Raw genomic sequence first — 20079 nt, 5'->3', positions numbered from 1 at the left:
CTGTGTCAAATATATTGTTGATGGACTTTCAATTATTCTCGCCAAATGGGTTCCTCAGCTGTTAACCTCTGCACTACAGCGCCACCCTGTGGTACAGATCAGTACTGAAGCTGTGTCAATCAACCCAGTTCTCAGAGGATGAATGATCACGCCAAAACAAGTTCTCACTGTCTCATGTCAGAATTAGACATTCATCCATGTTTCTTAAACGTCAAATTTTGAAATTGTTTCAAATGTCAGATTTCGAAGTGTTCGGTTAAGGTTAGGCATTGATTCTAATTGTAAAGTTTAGACATTAACTCAGAATGGATAAGGTAATGTTAAGCTTTGTTATAGGCTTCGAACAAAAATGTCAAAAACAACTTTCTATCACTGGATTCAAACATGCAACCAGAGGATCCAGAGGCAGATACTTACGTCCGTCCCCGTCCCCAACGCCCTAGCAAAACCAAAGCCTACTTGAAGGTTAGACGGCTCACTCTTGCCCTGTAGTGGTGGGTTTCCACGTCATCTCCCGATGTCGACAGACATGGATGGACGTGGAATACTGACTTGTATCACGGGTGACCTGCCTGCATGCCAAGCAAGTAGACCTTCTTTCAACGGTTTTATTTATCAGAATATAGACATAAAAACGGCAGATTTCTTTTTACAGATAGGACAGAAAGGGCCCCCAGTCAGTAGCATTGATCAAATCATTTAATGGCAACACAAAACAAGTAGGCTATAAAATTCAAGCGTTGTTAAAATGAATTAATAACAACATCAGCAAGTAGGCTATACAGTAGAAGAATGGCAGATACAAAACACCATTTTCAGTTCAAAATCTTAATAGACAATACAGGACAGTACAAAGACAGTAGTAATGGTTATTAACACAATTATAATTTGTTGGTTCTACTGAAACACATCCCCATTTTCCTTCATCAAGAAAACTGATGTTGTTTATGGATTCACTTTGTCTGAAGGATTTGAGTAGCCTGATTGCCAGTCTGTTCTTGCCTACTTGACAACTATTTATGGAACTGGCTTGTTTGGCTTGACAATGACAAGCTAGGAATTGACACTGCACTATAGTAAAGCAACATAAACATTTAAAAGGTTTTAAACATTTCCTCTTTTTTATTAAAAGCTGATGTCACAGCTTTATCTCTTTGGCACGGAGGAGAAAGTATGAAAAAAACAAGCTCTGACAATGAACTGAGCTCAACAACACTATGTACAAAAGGTCATGTAAAAAATGTTATAAATATGTCTAAAACCATAGACACTATGTACATCTTTACACTGTAACATGGATTGTCTGTTCTCCTCTGTAGTTTACTCACACATGGCTCTCAGTGGAGGCTGCTGAGGGGAGGACGGCTCGTAATAAATGATGGAACTGCGCAAATTGAATGGTTTCCATGGTTTCCATGTGTTTGATGTATTTGAAACCATTCCACTGATTCTGCTTCAGTCATGACCACCTGTGATTGGTATGTATAATGTAGACTTGGGTTCAAATATGATTTGTTTTCTTACAAATGCCTTAGCTGGGCTTGATGGAGCTTGCCTGGCACAATGAAACCAATGGAATAATCCCAAAAGTGCAAACACTCAATCTAATCAAATGCTCAAAGTATTTGATGGAAAACAAACACTATGTGAGCCATTTATCCTCCCGTCACCAGCCTCCTCTGGTGGTCAGTGGGCACAGCATGGTTGGGGTAAATTCCATTTGAATTTCTATCAATTCACAAGGTAAACCTCATTAAGAAGCATTAAAGAGAACTGGAATGTTAGTGTACTTCCTGAATTGACTGGAATTCTAATGGAATTGACCCCAACCCTGGGGCACAGTGCTGTGTTCTGCTGCTGGTAGTGGTGTGAGGTCTTAACCTCAGCCTCCCTCCCCTTTTCATTCCCTCTTCCTCAGTACGATGTAGATGAGACCACTGACCAGACACAGAGGGAAGGACACCCAGGCCAGGACATAGGCAAAGCCGAACGCAGCATCCTCTTCCCCATCCGGACTCATTACAGTGTAGATTATAGCTCCACACATCACAAATAGACCTAGAGAGAGAGAGAGAGAGAGAGAGAGAGAGAGAGAGAGAGAGAGAGAGAGAGAGAGAGAGAGAGAGAGAGAGAGAGGAGACAGAAGGAGAGAGGAGACAGAAGGGGGAGAGGAGAGAGAGAGAGAGAGAGAGAGAGAGAGAGAAAGGGAGAGAGAGAGAAGGGAGAGCAGGGAGGGAAAGAGAGAGACGAGAGAGCAGAACAAAAGGCATGGCTAGTTTTAGACTGTTGGAGATCATCAATTTCTTCCAAGTTGAAACACCTAATATTTTGTAACAGACGTGGTTATTATATTGGGGAGGGGCTGAATCTGCTAGTTTCCATGCCCATGTGCAGAAAATGCATTTTTGTAATCCAGCCACCTCTGCCCACTAAAGCAAATTGAGATATATCCAGCACAAGATGTAGTTTGGTTCCAACTAAGAGATTATGACAGTAAACCAACCCTTGTTTTAAGGGACCTAACACTGAGACAGTTAACCAACCCTCGTAGTATGGGACCTAACACTGAGACAGTTAACCAACCCTCGTAGTATGGGAGCTAACACTGAGATAGTTAACCAACCCTCGTAGTATGGGAGCTAACATTGAGACAGTTAACCAACCCTCGTAGTAAGGGACCTAACATTGAAACAGTAAACCAACCCTCGTTTTAAGGGACCTAACACTGAGACAGTTAACCAACCCTCGTAGTATGGGAGCTAACACTGAGATAGTTAACCAACCCTCGTAGTATGGGACCTAACACTGAGACAGTTAACCAACCCTCATTGTAAGGGACCTAACACTGAGATAGTTAACCAACGCTCATTGTAAGGGACCTAACACTGAGACAGTTAACCAACCCTCATTGTAAGGGACCTAACACTGAGACAGTTAACCAACCCTCAATGTAAGGGACCTAACACTGAGACAGTTAACCAAGTCTCGAAGTAATGGACCTAACATTGAGACAGTTAAACAACCCTCGTTTTAAGGGATCTAACATTGAGACAGTAAACCAATCCTCGTTTTAAGGGATCTAACATTGAGACAGTTAAACAACCCTGGTTTTAAGGGATCTAACATTGAGACAGTTAAACAACCTTCGTTTTAAGGGATCTGACATTGAAATAGTAAACCAATCCTCGTTTTAAGGGACCTAACATTGAGACAGTAAACCAACCCTCGTTTTAAGGGACCTAACATTGAGACAGTAAACCAATCCTTGTTTTAAGGGACCTAACATTGAGACAGTTAAACAACCCTCATTTTAAGGGATCTAACATTGAAATAGTAAACCAATCCTCGTAGTAAGGGACCTAACATTGAGATAGTAAACCAACCCTCGTAGTAAGGGATCTAACATTGAGACAGTAAACCAACCCTCATAGTAAGGGACCTAAAATTGAGATAGTAAACCAACCCACATTGTAAGGGACCTAACATTGAGACAGTTAACCAACACTCGTATTAAGGGACAGTGGTCACATGGGGCCGCCTCCCACTTTGACCTGAGCTATAACATGTCTGTCTTTTACAGATTCAGTTTTTCCCCCAGATCATTTTCCTGCCTGGGCGGTAAGCCCCGCAGAACAACATCCAGGCCCTCTTCTCAGCAACATTGTTAGTTGATGGCAATATAAGACAACTTTGTATAAACCGGAGTACCCGGCTAGATTAGATAATCAGGGTGATGTGATGTGATACTCACTGGCCAACAAGACCAACAACTTTATGAAGTGTCTATGTAGGCCTTTATAAAGGGGTTATGAAGGCTTCATTAAGCCTTATAAGTGGTCGTACTCACTGGCGAGGATCTGGAAGATGGCGGTGAAGAAGAAGCGTCCTCCTTTGACCAGGGTGAAGAGCTGACACATGAAGAAGACGAGAGAGAAGAGGCAGAACAGCACTGAGAGGACCATGAGGGCCTGAACTGCCTGGATCCAGTCTGAAGAGAGGAGACAGAGGAGGTTGAATATGACATATAACCAGAGATGGGTAGGTTACTTCCTACATGTAGTCTATTACAGTTACTAGTTACGTGTCCAGAATTGTATTCACTATTGTAACTTTTGGATTACCCCACTAACCTAATCTATCTCACTAACCTAATCTGATTACCCATTAAACGACATGTATTGCAGGATAGATCCGTGTTAGAGTTTACATAGCTGGCCATACACTGAGTTTACAAAACATTATGAACATTGTTAGATTAAACAAGACCAACAGCCTGAAATTGTCAGGACATGGACTCTACAATTTATGGAAAGCCTTCCACAGGGATGCTGGCCCATGTTGACTCCAATGCTTCCCACTGTTGTGTCAAGTTGGCTGGATGTCCTTTGGGTGGTGGACCATTCTTGATACACACGGGAAACTGTTGAGCATGAAAACGTCAGCATCGTTGCAGTTCTTGACACAAACTGGTATGGCTAGCGCCTTTCTACCATACCCCGTTCAAAGGCACTTACATATTTTGTCTTGCCCATTCACCCTCTGAATGGCACACATACACAATCCATGTCTTATTGTCTCAATGCTTAAACATTCTTCTTTAATTAGTGTAATGTTAGCTAGCTACATAGTTGTGTTTGTATCAAAGATAAAGGTAAGATAAAGGTAAACGCAGCCATTGCTAGCTAGCCAACTCTAGCAGCTAGCAGTACTGTATCATTTTTAGTCAATAAGATTTTTGCAACGTTGTAACGGCTGTCTTTAGAGAGAGTGGACCAAAATGCAGCGGAGTTAGTGTTCATCGTATATTTAATAATCAACTGGACACTATACAATACAAAACAATAAACAGACAACCAAAACAGTCCTGTCACGTTTAACACAGTAACAACAACAATTACCCACAAACCCCAAAGGAAAAGTAGGCTACTTATGTGTGACTCCCAATCAGCAATAACCCTCTACAGCTGTGCCTGATTGGAAGCCACACGGCCAAAATAAACTAAACAAAGCAACTTACACACTTCTCTTCTGCCACGTCCTGACCCAACTACACCCTCTACTGGTCAGGACATGACAGTACCCCCCCCTCAAAGGTGCATACCCCAAATGCACCTACACCGAAACAACAAAAAATCCCCCCAAAAAAATGTCTCCCCCCTAAACAATAAGGGAGGGAAGAGAGGGTGGCTGCCGTCAACGACGGCACTGTGCTACACCCCCCCTCCCCAACCCACCTAACCTGGAGGTGGATCAGGTGCGGGACGTGGCCTCCGCTGCACCCTTGGCGTCGCCCACTTAGGTTGCGCCCCTGGCCGTGCCGGAGGACTGGTGGGCGACCCTGGTTGTGCCCGGCTGGCGGGCGACTCTGGTTGCGCCCGGCTGGCGGGCGACTCTGGCTGTGCCAGAGGACTGGCGGGCCACTCTGGCTGCGCTGGAGGACAGGCGGGCCACTCTGGCTGCGCTGGAGGACAGGCGGGCCACTCTGGCTGCGCCGGAGGACAGGCGGGCCACTCTGGCTGCGCCGGAGGACAGGCGGGCCACTCCGGCAGCTCCGGACAGGTGGGCCACTCCGGCAGCTCCGGACAGGTGGGCCACTCCGGCAGCTCCGGACAGGTGGGCCACTCCGGCAGCTCCAGCACGGCGGGCCACTCCGGCAGATCCGGCACGGCGGGCCACTCTGGCAGATCCGGCTCAGGATTCACCAGGCTGGGGAGACATGAAGGAGGCCTGGCTCTGGGCGCAGGCCCTGGACTCACCAGGCTGGGGAGACCCGCTGGAGGCCTGGTCTGAGGAGGCGGCACAGGAGAGACCAGGGTGGAGGGATCCACCGGAGGACTGGTCCTTGGAGGAGGCACATGCTTGACCAGGATGAGGAGACCCACTGGAGGACTGGTCCGTGGAGGAGGCACGGGCTTGACCAGGATAGGGAGACCCACTGGAGGACTGGTCCATGGAGGAGGCATGGGCTTGACCAGGATAGGGAGACCCACTGGAGGACTGGTCCTTGGAGGAGGCACGGGCTTGACCAGGATGGGAAGACATGCAGGAGGCCTGGTTCTGGGCGTAGGCACAGGACGTGCAGGGCTGGGAAGACATGCAGGAGGCCTGTTTCTGGGCGCAGGCACAGTCTTCACCAGACAATCAGCACGCACCTCAGGACGAGTATGGAGAGATGCCTCAGGTGACATAATTTCAACGACACGCTCCGTAGGGCGAATGCCGTGCCTTATGCACCAAACTAGCAGCTCTCTCATCTCTCTCTCCTTTAATCTCCCCATTAACTCCTTCACAGTCTCTGCCTCGTACCCCTCGCTCACCTCCAATGTCAAATCGACTGGCTCTTGTTCCGACCTCGGCTCCGCCGACTGTCCCGTGTGCCCCCCCCAAAAAAATTATTGGGGCTACCTCTCGTGCTTGTTGCGCTCTCTCTCCTCATAATATCGCCTCTCCGCTCTCGCCGCTTCAATCTCCCACTGCGGGAGGCGATACTCCCCAGCCTGAGTCCATGGTCCCTCTCCGTCCAGTATCTGTTCCCATGTCCATGAGTCCATCAAGCTGTTCTCCTGTTGCTTCTCCTTCCTCCGCTGCTTGGTCCGTTGTTGGTGGGTAATTCTGTAACGGCTGTCTTTAGAGAGAGTGGACCAAAATGCAGCAGAGTTAGTGTTCATCGTATATTTAATAATCAAACGGACACTATACAATACAAAACAATAAACAGACAACCAAAACAGTCCTGTCACGTTTAACACAGTAACAAGAACAATTACCCACAAACCCCAAAGGAAAAGTAGGCTACTTATGTGTGACTCCCAATCAGCAATAACCCTCTACAGCTGTGCCTGATTGGAAGCCACACGGCCAAAATAAACGAAACAAACCAACCTACACACTTCTCTTCTGCCACAACCTGACCCAACTACACCCTCTACTGGTCAGGACGTGACAAACGTAAGCTTAACTTTCTGAACTTTCGAGACGTGTAGTCCACTTGTGTAGCTAGCAGGACTGACTTTGAGTTAGCTAGTCAACGTTTAATCACTTCTTCGTTATGAAAGGAACTAGACACGGACACGTATGATCCATTGGTAGTTTGTTGTAACCAAGTATTGGTGCTAACATTGTGTATTGGTGCTAACCGTGTGTTATTGGATGCTAGCATGGTAGTTAGCTATGGCGTCATAGGACACGGTGCACTGGGTGGGTTTCACGGAAGAATACTGTACCAAGTTATCTAGCTGAATAAACTAAGTTTGAGCCTATTCCTGGAAACATTGAACCACTGTAGTTTACATCAATTATAATTTCTAAAGTGGAAGTTGGAAAAGTTATATTTGAGTGTTTCAGTGAATGGTTAGTGAGGGAGGCCCTGCGCTAACCATACAGGAGGCTTCCCCAGTTGTTTAGTTAATTTTCATTCCAATCTCCTTTGCATTAGCGTAGCCTCTCCTGTAGCCTGTCAACTATGTATCTGTCTATCCCTGTTCTCTCCTCTCTGCACATGCCACACAAACGCCTCACACCGCGTGGCCGCTGCCACTCTAACGTGGTGGTCCCAGCTTGCACGACCCACGTGGAGTTCCAGGTCTCTGGCAGCCTCTGGAACTGCCGGTCTGCGGCCAACAAGGCAGAGTTCATCTCAGCCTATGCTACCCTCCAGTCCCTCGACTTCTTGGCGCTGACGGAAACATATATTACCACAGAAAACACTGCTACTCCTACTGCTCTCTCCTCCTCTGACCACGTGTTCTCGCATACCCTGAGAGCATCTGGTCAGCGGGGTGGTGGCACTGGAATCCTCATCTCTCCCAAGTGGACATTCTCTCTTTCTCCCCTGACCCATCTGTCTATCTCCTCATTTGAATTCCATGCTGTCACAGTCATTAGCCCATTCAAGCTTAAAACCTCTTACATCTAGATGTTCCGCTAGCGGAACACGGCTCCAATATCCAATGATAGGGCGTGGCGCGAATTACAAATTCCTCAAAAATCCGAAAACTTAAATTTTTATACATATGACTATTTTACACCATTTCAAAGACAAGACTCTCCTTTATCTAACCACACTGTCCGATTTCAAAAAGGCTTTACAATGAAAGCAAAACATTAGATTATGTCAGGAGAGTATCCAGACAGAAATAATCAGACACCCATTTTTCAAGCTAGCATATAATGTCACAAAAACCAAAACCACAGCTAAATGCAGCACTAACCTTTGATGATCTTCATCAGATGACACTCCTAGGACATTATGTTATACAATACATGCATGTTTTGTTCAATCAAGTTCATATTTATATAAAAAACCAGCTTTTTACATTAGCATGTGACGTTCAGAACTAGCATTCCCACCGAACACTTCCGGTGAATTTACTAAATTACTCACGATAAACGTTCACAAAAAACATAACAATTATTTTAAGAATTATAGATACAGAACTCCTTTATGCAATCGCGATGTCCGATTTTAAAATAGCTTTTCGGTGAAAGCACATTTTGCAATATTCTGAGTAGATAGCCCGGCCATCACAGGCTAGCTATTTTGACACCCACCAAGTTTGGTACTCACCAAACTCAGATTTACTATAAGAAAAATGTGATTACCTTTGCTGTTCTTCGTCAGAATGCTCTCCCAGGACTTCTACTTCAACAACAAATGTTGGTTTGGTTCCAAATAATCCATAGTTATATCCAAATAGCAGGGTTTTGTTCGTGCGTTCAAGACACTATCCGAAGGGTAACGAAGGGTGACGCGCCGGTGCGTATCGTGACAAAAAATGTCAAAATACTCCATTACCGTACTTCGAAGCATGTCAAACTTTGTTTAAAATCAATTTTTATGTGATTTTTCTCGTAAAATAGCGATAATATTCCGACCGGGAGTAGGTTTTTGTTTTCGTTCAAAGACTGAAAATGTAAAATGGACTCTTCACGTTCATTGTTCTCAGATCGATCACTATCCAAATGCGCTACTGTTTTTCAGCCATGGACTGCAGAGTCATTATTCAACGTTCTGGCGCCTTCTGAGAGCCTATGGGAGCCTTAGAAAGTGTCACGTTACAGCAGAGATCCTCTGTTTTCAATAAAGAGGCTAAAGAAGGCCAAGAAATGGTCAGAGAGGGCACTTCCTGTTTGGAATCTTCTCAGGTTTTGGCCTGCCATATGAGTTCTGTTATACTCACAGACACCATTCAAACAGTTTTAGAAACTTTATGGTGTTTTCTATCCAAATCAAACAATTATATGCATATTCTAGTTTCTGGGCAGGAGTAATAAACAGATTAAATCGGGTACGTTTTTTATCCGGCCGTGAAAAGACTGCCCCCTATCCATAACAGGTTAACATCCTTATAATTTATCTCCCTCCAGGTTCCCTTGGAGAGTTCATCAATGAGCTTGACACCTTGATAAGTTCCTTTCCTGAGGATTGCTCACCCCTCACAGTTCTGGGTGACTTTAACCTCCCTACGTCTACCTTTGACTCATTTCTCTCTGCCTCCTTCTTTCCACTCCTCTCCTCTTTTGACCTCACCCTCTCACCGTCCCCCCTACTCACAAGGCAGGCAATACGCTTGACCTCATCTTTACTAGATGATGTTCTTCTACTAATCTCACTGCAACTCCCCTCCAAGTCTCCCACCACTATCTTGTATCCTTTTCCCTCTCGTTCTCCTCCAACACTACTCACTCTGCCCTTACTCAGATGGTATTGCGCCGTCGCAACCTTCGCTCTCTCTCTCCTGCTACTCTCTCCTCTTCCATCCTATCATCTCTTCCAACTCTGCTCAATCCTTCTCCAACCAATCTCCTGATTCTGCTTCCTCAACCCTCCTCTACTCCCTTTCTGCATCCCTTGACTCTCTATGTCCCCTATCCTCCCGGCCGGCTCGGTCCTCCCCTCCTGCTCCGTGGCTTGACGACTCATTGCGAGCTCATAGAACAGGGCTCCGGGCAGCCGAGCGGAAATGGAGGAAAACTAGCCTCCCTGCGGACCTGGCATCTTTTCACTCACTCCTCTCTACATTTTCTTCCTCTGTTTCTGCTGCTAAAGCCACTTTCTACCACTCTAAATTCCAAACATCTGCCTCGAACCCTAGGAAGGTCTTTGCCACCTTCTCCTCCCTCCTGAATCCCCCCCTCCTCCCTCTCTGCGGATGACCATTTTGAAAAGAAGGTTGACGACATCCGATCCTCGCTTGTTAAGTCAAACGACACCACTGGTCCTGCTCACGTTGCCCTACCCTATGCTTTGACCTCTTTCTCCCCTCTCTCCAGATGAAACCTTGCGACTTGTGACGGCCGGCCGCCCAACAACCTGCCCGCTTGACCCTATCCCCTCCTCTCTTCTCCAGACCATTTCCGGAGACCTTCTCCCCTACCTCACCTCGCTCATCAACTCATCCTTGATCGCTGGCTACATTCCTTCCGTCTTCAAGAGAGCGAGAGTTGCACCCCTTCTCAAAAAACCTACACTCGATCCCTCTGATGTCAACAACTACAGACCAGTATCGCTTCTTTCTTTTCTCTCCAAAACTCTTGAGCGTGCCGTCCTTGGCCAGCTCTCTTGCTATCCCTCTCAGAATTACCTTCTTGATCCAAATCAGTCAGGTTTCAAGACTGGTCATTCAACTGAGACTGCTCTTCTCTGTGTCACGGAGGCTCTCCGCACTGCTAAAGCTAACTGTCTCTCCTCTGCTCTCATCCTTCTAGACCTATCTGCTGCCTTTGATACTGTGAACCATCAGATCCCGTTCCATGATCTCGCCATCACGGTTGACAACTCCATTGTGTCCTCCTCCCAGAGTGCCAAGAGCCTTGGCGTGACCCTGGACAACACCCTGTCGTTCTCCGCTAACATCAAGGTGGTGAACCGATCCTGTAGGTTCATGCTCTACAACATTCGCAGAGTACGACCCTGCCTTACACAGGAAGCGGCGCGGGTCCTAATCTAGGCACTTCTCATCTCCCGTCTGGATTACTGCAACTCGCTGCTGGCGGGGCACCCTGCCTGTGCCATTAAACCGCTACAACTCATCCAGAACGCCGCAGCCCGTCTGGTGTTCAACCTTCCCAAGTTCTCTCACGTCACCCCGCTCCTCCGCACACTCCACTGGCATCCAGTTGAAGCTCGCATCTGCTACAAGACCATGGTGCTTGCCTACGGAGCTGTGAGGGGAACGGCACCTCCGTACCTTCAGGCTCTGATCAGTCCCTACACCCAAACAAGGGCACTGCGTTCCTCCACCTCTGGCCTGCTCGCCTCCCTACCTCTGCGGAAGCACAGTTCCCGCTCAGCCCAGTCAAAACTGTTCGCTGCTCTGGCACCCCAATGGTGGAACAAGCTCCCTCACGACGCCAGGACAGCGGAGTCAATCACCACCTTCCGGAGACACCTGAAACCCCACCTCTTTAAGGAATACCTGGGATAGGATAAAGTAATCCTTCTAATCCCCCCTCCCCCCTACTCTTCCCCCCCCCCCAAAAAAAGATATAGATGTACTATTATAAAGTGGTTGTTCAACTGGATATCATAAGGTGAATGCACCAATTTGTAAGTCGCTCTGGATAAGAGCGTCTGCTAAATGACGTAAATGTAAATGTAAATGTTTAACCTGTCTCCTCCCTTTCATCAACAATGATTGTGGATTTGACAAGTGGATTTAACAAGTGACATCAATAAGGGATCATAGCTTTCACCTGGATTCATAGCTTTCACCTTTCCATGACATAGAAAGACCAGGTGGTCTTAATGTTTTGTATACTCAGTGTATATCATTCATTTAAGTCCTGAAATGGATGTAGTAACTACAGATTGCCCCTTTAAGTCTATCAAAGGTCTCTGTATTTTTAAAATGTCTCCATTAGGCCTATGGACATTTCTTTTCAATTAGCACGAATTAGATTGAGCAATAAAATACCCACTTGTTTTTAACAGTATGGAGCAGAAAGCCACAGTTCTTTTTGACAGTACGGAGCACAATGCCACAGTTCTTTTTGACATTATGGAGCACAATGCCACAGTTCTTTTAGACAGTATAGAGCACAAAGCCACAGTTCTTTTTGACAGTATGGAGCACAATGCCACAGTTCTTTTAGACAGTATGGAGCACAATGCCACAGTTCTTTTAGACAGTATGGAGCACAATGCCACAGTTCTTTTTGACAGTATGGCGCACAATGCCACAGTTCTTTTAGACAGTATGGAGCACAATGCCACAGTTCTTTTAGACAGTATGGAGCACAATGCCACAGTTCTTTTAGACAGTATGGAGCACAATGCCACAGTTCTTTTAGACAGTATGGAGCACAATGCCACAGTTCTTTTTGACAGTATGGAGCACAATGCCACAGAAGAGAGGAACTCCCTCAAACTGTTATTCCATAGGCTGGGATCCACCTCAGACTGTTATTCCACAGGCTGGGATCCACCTCAGACTGTTATTCCATAGGCTGGGATCCACCTCAGACTGTTATTCCACAGGCTGGGATCCACCTCAGACTGTTATTCCATAGGCTAGGATCCACCTCAGACTGTTATTCCACAGGCTGGGATCCACCTCAAACTGTTATTCCATAGGCTGGGATCCGCTCTATGCAGCTGTTGCAAGAGCACTTTATTCATTGTTGGTTGCAAAAACAATGATTGATAGGCAGCTTAAACTTCTTCAATTCAACCGTTATTGGGTTAAAATACATTGGTGAACAGCCATCCACAACAACCACAATCCGTACGGCGCAAATTGCTAAATGAGAGCAGCAGTGTGATTCATATCAATGCGCTATGTAGATATTATTAATAAGTGATATCAGTATCAGCCGTGGACTACACAACTGCTGCCATCCTTACCTCTAAGTGTTTATTCAAGTTGGATAATCTTTGGATGCCGACAGCAGTCACACCATTGGAAGACATAGCTTGGACTATAGCCTACAAAAATCTATTCCTGCTCTTTTCCCACGATCCATCAAACACATTTGGTGTGTCATCATAGTGGTCTTTGACTTGTGGTCAGACTCACTCAGACGGAACAAATTTAAACTTGCGCCTTTTTTCAAAGCTAATTTGAATATCATTGAGAAAACAGAAGGTGTCAAAGATTTTTTTACACAAACATCCTTTCTGAATTTAAAAGTAATCCTAGACGTAATCATGTAGTTTTCCAAAAGTATCTGTAATCTGATTACAATGTTTTTGCTGGTAAAGTAACAGATTACAGTTTGTTTTTTGTAATATGTTACTTGTAATGGATTGCATGTAAGCCTTTACTCCCCAACCCTGCATATAACATAACTTTATATAACATAAAGTAGCACAACATATCAAAACATGAACGCCTAACTCCTGATAAGTGGTAGGCTGGCTTACTGTAAAGCACTTTGTGACAATGTTGCTGTAAAATGGGCTATATGAATGAATTTGATTGGCTGATTAACTGATAACAGAGCTGGAGCTGTCATCATGTAAAATCTCATTATTCGATAGAGGTTGGATGACAGTGTTGGCTACACAGAATGCAGAATCACTACTGTCCTCTAGGGGGATAATGATAGTTTGTCCTCTAGGTGGATAATGATAGTGTGTCCTCTAGGCGGATAATGATAGTTTGTCCTCCATGTGGATAATGATAGTTTGTCCTCTAGGGGGATAATGATAGTTTGTCCTCTAGGGGGATAATGATAGTTTGTCCTCTAGGTGGATAATGATAGTTTGTCCTCTAGGCGGATAATGATAGTTTGTCCTCCATGTGGATTATGATAGTTTGTCCTCCATGTGGATAATGATAGTTTGACCTCTAGCTGGATAATGATAGTTTGTTTTCTAGAAGGATAATGAAAGTTTGTCCTCTAGGTGGATAGTGATAGTTTGTCCTCTAGGTGGATAATGATAGTTTGTCCTCTAGGTGGATAATGATAGTTTGACCTCTAGGTGGATAATGATAGTTTGTCCTCTAGGGGGATAATGATAGTTTGTCCTCTAGGGGGATAATGATAGTTTGTCCTCTAGGTGGATAATGATAGTTTGTCCTCTAGGCGGATAATGATAGTTTGTCCTCTAGGTGGATAATGATAGTTTGTCCTCCATGTGGATTATGATAGTTTGTCCTCCATGTGGATAATGATAGTTTGACCTCTAGCTGGATAATGATAGTTTGTTTTCTAGAAGGATAATGAAAGTTTGTCCTCTAGGTGGATAGTGATAGTTTGTCCTCTAGGTGGATAATGATAGTTTGTCCTCTAGGTGGATAATGATAGTTTGACCTCTAGGTGGATAATGATAGTTTTTCCTCTAGGTGGATAATGATAGTTTGACCTCTAGGTGGATAATGATAGTTTGTCCTCTAGGTGGATAATGATAGTTTAACCTCTAGGTGGATAATGATAGTTTGACCTCTAGGTGGATAATGATAGTTTGACCTCTAGGTGGATAATGATAGTGTGTCCTCTAGGTGGATAATGATAGTGTGTCCTCTAGGTGGATAATGATAGTTTGACCTCTACTGGATAGTGGATAGACACCCCACACCCTCATGTTGTCTGGTGGGGGCGGGGCCACTCTGGTCTACTCATTGGCCGGCCCCGCAGAGGGAGTGCCCCAGGGCCAGACATCTCACTGGCTCATGTTTTCTTGTCGGAGCGGGGCGGTGGGGGCGAGCGGGAGGGGACGATAAGTAGACCAGAGCAAGCTCTTCCCTCTCTGGTGTGAGATATTATGGAGGAACAGTCAGCATGCCAGATATTATGGAGGAACAGTGAGCATGCCAGATATTATGGAGGAACAGTCAGCATGCCAGATATTATGGAGGAACAGTCAGCATGCCAGATATTATGGAGGAACAGTCAGCATGCCAGATATTATGGAGGAACAGTGAGCATGCCAGATATTATGGAGGAACAGTCAGCATGCCAGATATTATGGAGGAACAGTCAGCATGCCAGATATTATGGAGGTACAGTCAGCATGCCAGATATTATGGAGGAACAGTCAGCATGCCAGATATTATGGAGGAACAGTCAGCATGCCAGAGATTATGGAGGAACAGTCAGCATGCCAGATATTATGGAGGAACAGTCAGCATGCCAGATATTATGGAGGAACAGTGAACATGCCAGATATTATGGAGGTACAGTGAGCATGCCAGATATTATGGAGGAACAGTCAGCATGCCAGATATTATGGAGGAACAGTCAGCATGCCAGATATTATGGAGGAACAGTGAACATGCCAGATATTATGGAGGAACAGTGAACATGCCAGATATTATGGAGGAACAGTTAGCATGCCAGATATTATGGAGGAACAGTCAGCATGCCAGATATTATGGAGGAACAGTCAGCATGCCAGATATTATGGAGGTACAGTAAGCATGCCAGATATTATGGAGGAACAGTCAGCATGCCAGATATTATGGAGGAACAGTCAGCATGCCAGATATTATGGAGGAACAGTGAGCATGCCAGATATTATGGAGGAACAGTGGGCATGCCAGATATTATGGAGGTACAGTGAGCATGCCAGATATTATGGAGGTGCAGTGAGCATGATGGATATTATGGAGGAATCGTGAGCTCATGTGGGAAAAGCATGCTCATTCGAGAGAGGAAAGACCCCACTCAGACAGACAGGAACCTTGTTCATTTTTTTCAATGGTAAACCATCTGAGTAAAATATGTTATTTATCCACCATCTTTGGTGCTAGCGTCTTAGACAAACCTTCATTGCTGGCAGAACTGCAGTGATATCCTCCGTTAGTAGTGAGACAGCTGTACCACAGGTCAGTACTCTTGGTTCCTCCTACAGTCCAGGCCTGGAACACAACACAACACAATGAATATAAATGACACACCCACAACACAACACAGCATTACGCATAGAACAACCAGCCACATTCATAGACTCTTTTTCAGTACACGACACACTGACATCACAGACAGATGCGCGCGACACTTGGCTGCAGTAGAAAGCCATCTCTAACTACGCCCATTCAACATAGCCTAGATATACGTGTTTATTACTTCTAAGCAAAATAACTTTTGGCGTTCTCAGATGCTTACAATGATCTTTTGATTATTGCTTGAACACTCGCTAAGCAGTTGTTAGCTAGAATTTCTAACGCTCATTGATACCGTCTGTAGCGAAAGCTAGCCAAAGAGCCATTTTACTGGTTGAAGTTGAAGTGTTTTTAAAGTGTAAGGCAGTTGATTTGCGACGATGACACAAACATTATATTAAGCAGGACATTCATACGAGTCTTAAAATCCAATTAGAATCCAAAAGTAGTGTGAAAGTCACTCGTAAGCATCATGTAATTAAGGCTTTTTTTGCTGCCGTTCTATGCGAACTCCGCCTTGTTCTGCCACCAACTTGCGTGCAGCAATGTTTGCAAACACAGAAAGGGGTCTATAGTTTGTATTTAAAACACAGAACATCCAGCCACATCCATAATACAGCTTTAAAACACAGAACACCCAACTACATCCATAGTACAGCTTTAAAACACAGAACATCCAGCCACATCCATAATACAGCTTAGAAAACACAGAACACCCAACCACATCCATAGTACAGCTTTAAAACACAGAACATCCAGCCACATCCATAATACAGCTTTAAAACACAGAACACCCAACCACATCCATAGTACAGCTTTAAAACATACACACTCAATTAACTCAACTCACACACAAAGGGTGTGTTTACACAGGCAGCCCAATTCAGATATTTTTTTCAGCGGTTTGGCAAATAATTGATCCCAAAGATCAGAATCGGGCTGCCTGTGTAGATGCACCCACTCACAAGAACCTCCCCCCCCCCCACCACAACATGTGCACAGCCCGTTAAAAGTAGGACAAGTGGTTCCCAGGTCCATCGTAAAACTACATACACCCATCACCACACCCAGGTTCAAATAGTATTTGTTTACTTTCAGAAACTTTAGCTTGATCTAGCTTGTCTGGGCACAATGGAACCAATCACATAATATAGTGTAGTCCCAAAAGTGCAAGCAACCACGCCTATCTGGCGTGATTCAGGTTCAATCAAATGCTGAAATATTTGAACCCAGGTCTGACACATCAGTTAATTGCCCTGTTCCAGATGGTTAAACAAGGCTGGATAGCCCCTATTGATTACACTGACTTACTGAGACACACACACACACACACACACACACACACACACACACACACACACACACACACACACACACACACACACACACACACACACACACACACACACACACACACACACACAGTGCTATAGTACAGTAGGCAGCAATATCATAGCTACTCACATGGTATTATAGTAGGGTATAGGCAAAAATCATAGTTACTCACATTGTATTATAGTAGGGTATAGGCAAAAATCATAGTTACTCACATTGTATTATAGTAGGGTATAGACAACAATATCATAGCTACCCACATTGTATTATAGTAGGGTATAGACAACAATATCATTGTTACTCACATTGTATTATAGTAGGGTATAGACAACAATATCATAGTTACTCACATTGTATTATAGTAGGGTATAGACAACAATATCATAGCTACTCACATTGTATTATAGTAGGGTATAGACAACAATATCATAGTTACTCACATTGTATTATAGTAGGGTATAGACAACAATATCATAGCTACTCACATTGTATTATAGTAGGGTATAGACAACAATATCATAGCTACTCACATTGTATTTTGGTAGGGTATAGACAACAATATCATAGTTACTCACATTGGCAATTGTTGAGACAAGCAGTAAGACCAGGATGATGAGGTGCAAGATGAGCACTCCGAGCAGGATGAGCAGCATTTTCTGATAGATCTACAAGTGGAGACAAACACACAGGAACCACAGTTATCAGACCAGGGGTCTATCGTACAGATTCAGCGTCAACTATTTGAAGTGGTACTTCATATTGACACCAGGCGGCGCCATTTCCGCATTTACTCATCAAACACATATGTTTACTTCAAATTGAAAAGTATGAATCCCGTAACATGAGTGGATAAAAGCACGGAGTTAGAGGAATGTCCCAACTCCTCAAGACTATAGTTTGAGAAAAATTTTAAATATTTACAACCAATTAAACACGTGCATCAATGTTATTCATGCAGCAGATAGCACATCGTTGGAAGAAATTAAATATATAATCAACAACAGTTGCACTCTGCTTAGAAAGTTTCCATAGACGTTTTGAAACGACAAGTGAGTAGCCTAGTTGAGATTTAAAACGAAATGCAAATCAATGATCAAAACAGCTCCATATGCCTGTGGAGAACTCCACCAACGCAGCTCGGCTGTGCGTCTGTCTGGAGAGGACCGTTAATTACTAGAAGCCCTGTGACAAAATGAAACGATGAGTCATTCAAGAATTCTACAAACTCCCCCAAAAAACTATTCGATTACAATTTATCAAAAATAAATTCGAATAATTGATGAAAACGCAGCTGTAGGCCAATCAGATGAAAATAAATAAATCCAACTTGATTAAACTCCAAGAATAAAGTTAATACATTCCGTTAGTGGGAGGAAGAGAAGTGAAACCAATAAAACTATCGGGATATTCATCCTTTGAAAGAAAATAAAAAACGGTAAATTAAGATTCCATATTGTATCAACTTACAGAAAGCAAAGACTGTGATAAATGTCCCTTTAAAAATGAGCGTTAAGGAGTTGAAGTGATCACAACTAGTGCACAGATCCCGCTGTAGACACTAGAAGCACTATTCCAGATGTTCCACAGCAACACGCAAGCTTTTCTTTACGTGAGAACACCGCCCTATGCACGTCGCTTCGTCACTGCAGCTAGGCTCCCGCTCGAACTATTATTTGGGAACTGTTTGTTTTCCTGAACTATACAGCAGGCTGAAGGCTGCTACCAACCCCACAGTGGTATTCAGGGGAAAGTTCCTTGGAAATTGCTTAGCCAGTGTGTTGTTGTAGATTCCATTTTAACAAGGGTGGTTGGAGTGGAAAATAAACAAATTGGTCTCTTTTCCATGGGTATTACATTTTTTATTCCCACACTGCTGTAAAATCGTTCACTAAAAACACTCTTTGTAGGGACAGAAAACTAAACACATCAACTATCTAATTTCAGTGTTCTTATTTGATCTATCACCATGTCAACCAATTCATTTATTTTAAGAACAATATGTTTTTTCTATCATCAATACTAGATTTATTGAGGCTTATGTTTGTTTTACATTCTAACAAGACAAAGTCTTAGTCCCAAATGAGATCCTGTTGCATATTATGTACTACTTTGGATCAGACTCCAATGTGCCATGGTCAAAAGTAGGGAACTGTATAGGGAATAGGGTGCCATTGGCCAGAGCTCAGGTCTAAAGTAGTGAACTGTATAGGGAATAGATTGCCATTGGCCATAGGGTTCAGGTCTAAAGTAGTGCACTACAAAGGGAATAGGGTGGTATTTAGGAGGTAGTCACATTGAGATATTACATCAGTTGGTTGAAGTGGCCCTGCCCTGTTCCACATGGTTAAACAAGACTGGATCGCCTCTATTGACACTGATTTACTGACACACACACAGACACACTGGGGGATTGGCCGTCTGGCAAAAAACAGATGGAATGGACCATTTCTTTGTTCGGTGGGCTGCTCAAAATTGATACACACATTTTATTATACATTATACATTATACATTATACATTATATTACATATACATTATATACATTATACATTATACATTATATTATATATATATATATCCAAATAAAACAGTGAAAAGGTGACATGACTGGCAACCCATGGGCCTGTTAATATTTGTTTATATATATTTTTGCGCAATCTATCTGTTATACTCAAATATAATGAGCCTTTGGTTGATAAGTGGGAAATAGCCGGCCACCCCTACCAAGATGGGTCGGCCCGGTTTTCGCATTGGCTGAGCTAAGGTCACGCAAACTCACATTCAAAGTCAAATGCGGTATCAGCAAAGAGACTTGCTCCGAGTCAGTTAGACAGCCAAGATCATGGATCGTAAAAAAACGAAAAGGATATAAAAGTAGAAAAAGCACATTCTACATTGTCACCTCTCAAAACGTCCTA

General features: G+C 44.1%; 1 protein-coding gene across 2 annotated transcripts in view; it reads right to left on the bottom strand.

The window, feature by feature from the left end:
- Nucleotides 1-18800, bottom strand: part of LOC106602029 (peripheral myelin protein 22) — a 544081-nt gene extending 525281 nt beyond the window's left edge. Inside the window, exons 1-5 of one of the 2 annotated variants that reach the window (XM_045715771.2) lie at nt 18630-18800; nt 17738-17827; nt 15710-15803; nt 3848-3988; nt 1297-2058 (exon numbers count right to left, since the gene is read on the bottom strand). In XM_045715771.2, coding sequence (XP_045571727.1) covers nt 1901-2058; nt 3848-3988; nt 15710-15803; nt 17738-17815 — 471 coding nt within the window. In that variant the 5' untranslated portion in view covers nt 17816-17827; nt 18630-18800 and the 3' untranslated portion in view covers nt 1297-1900. Of the gene's footprint in view, nt 1-1296; nt 2059-3847; nt 3989-15709; nt 15804-17737; nt 17828-18629 lie in introns of those variants that run through there. The other variant, XM_082972903.1, reaches the window with a different exon arrangement.
- Between the last annotated feature and the right edge of the window lie 1279 nt (nt 18801-20079).

The sequence above is a fragment of the Salmo salar genome, chromosome 03, assembly GCF_965601325.2.
Source record: "Salmo salar chromosome 03, fSalSal1, whole genome shotgun sequence".
NCBI classification, from domain to species: Eukaryota; Metazoa; Chordata; class Actinopteri; order Salmoniformes; family Salmonidae; genus Salmo; species Salmo salar.
This window is presented reverse-complemented; position numbering and strand designations above follow the sequence as displayed.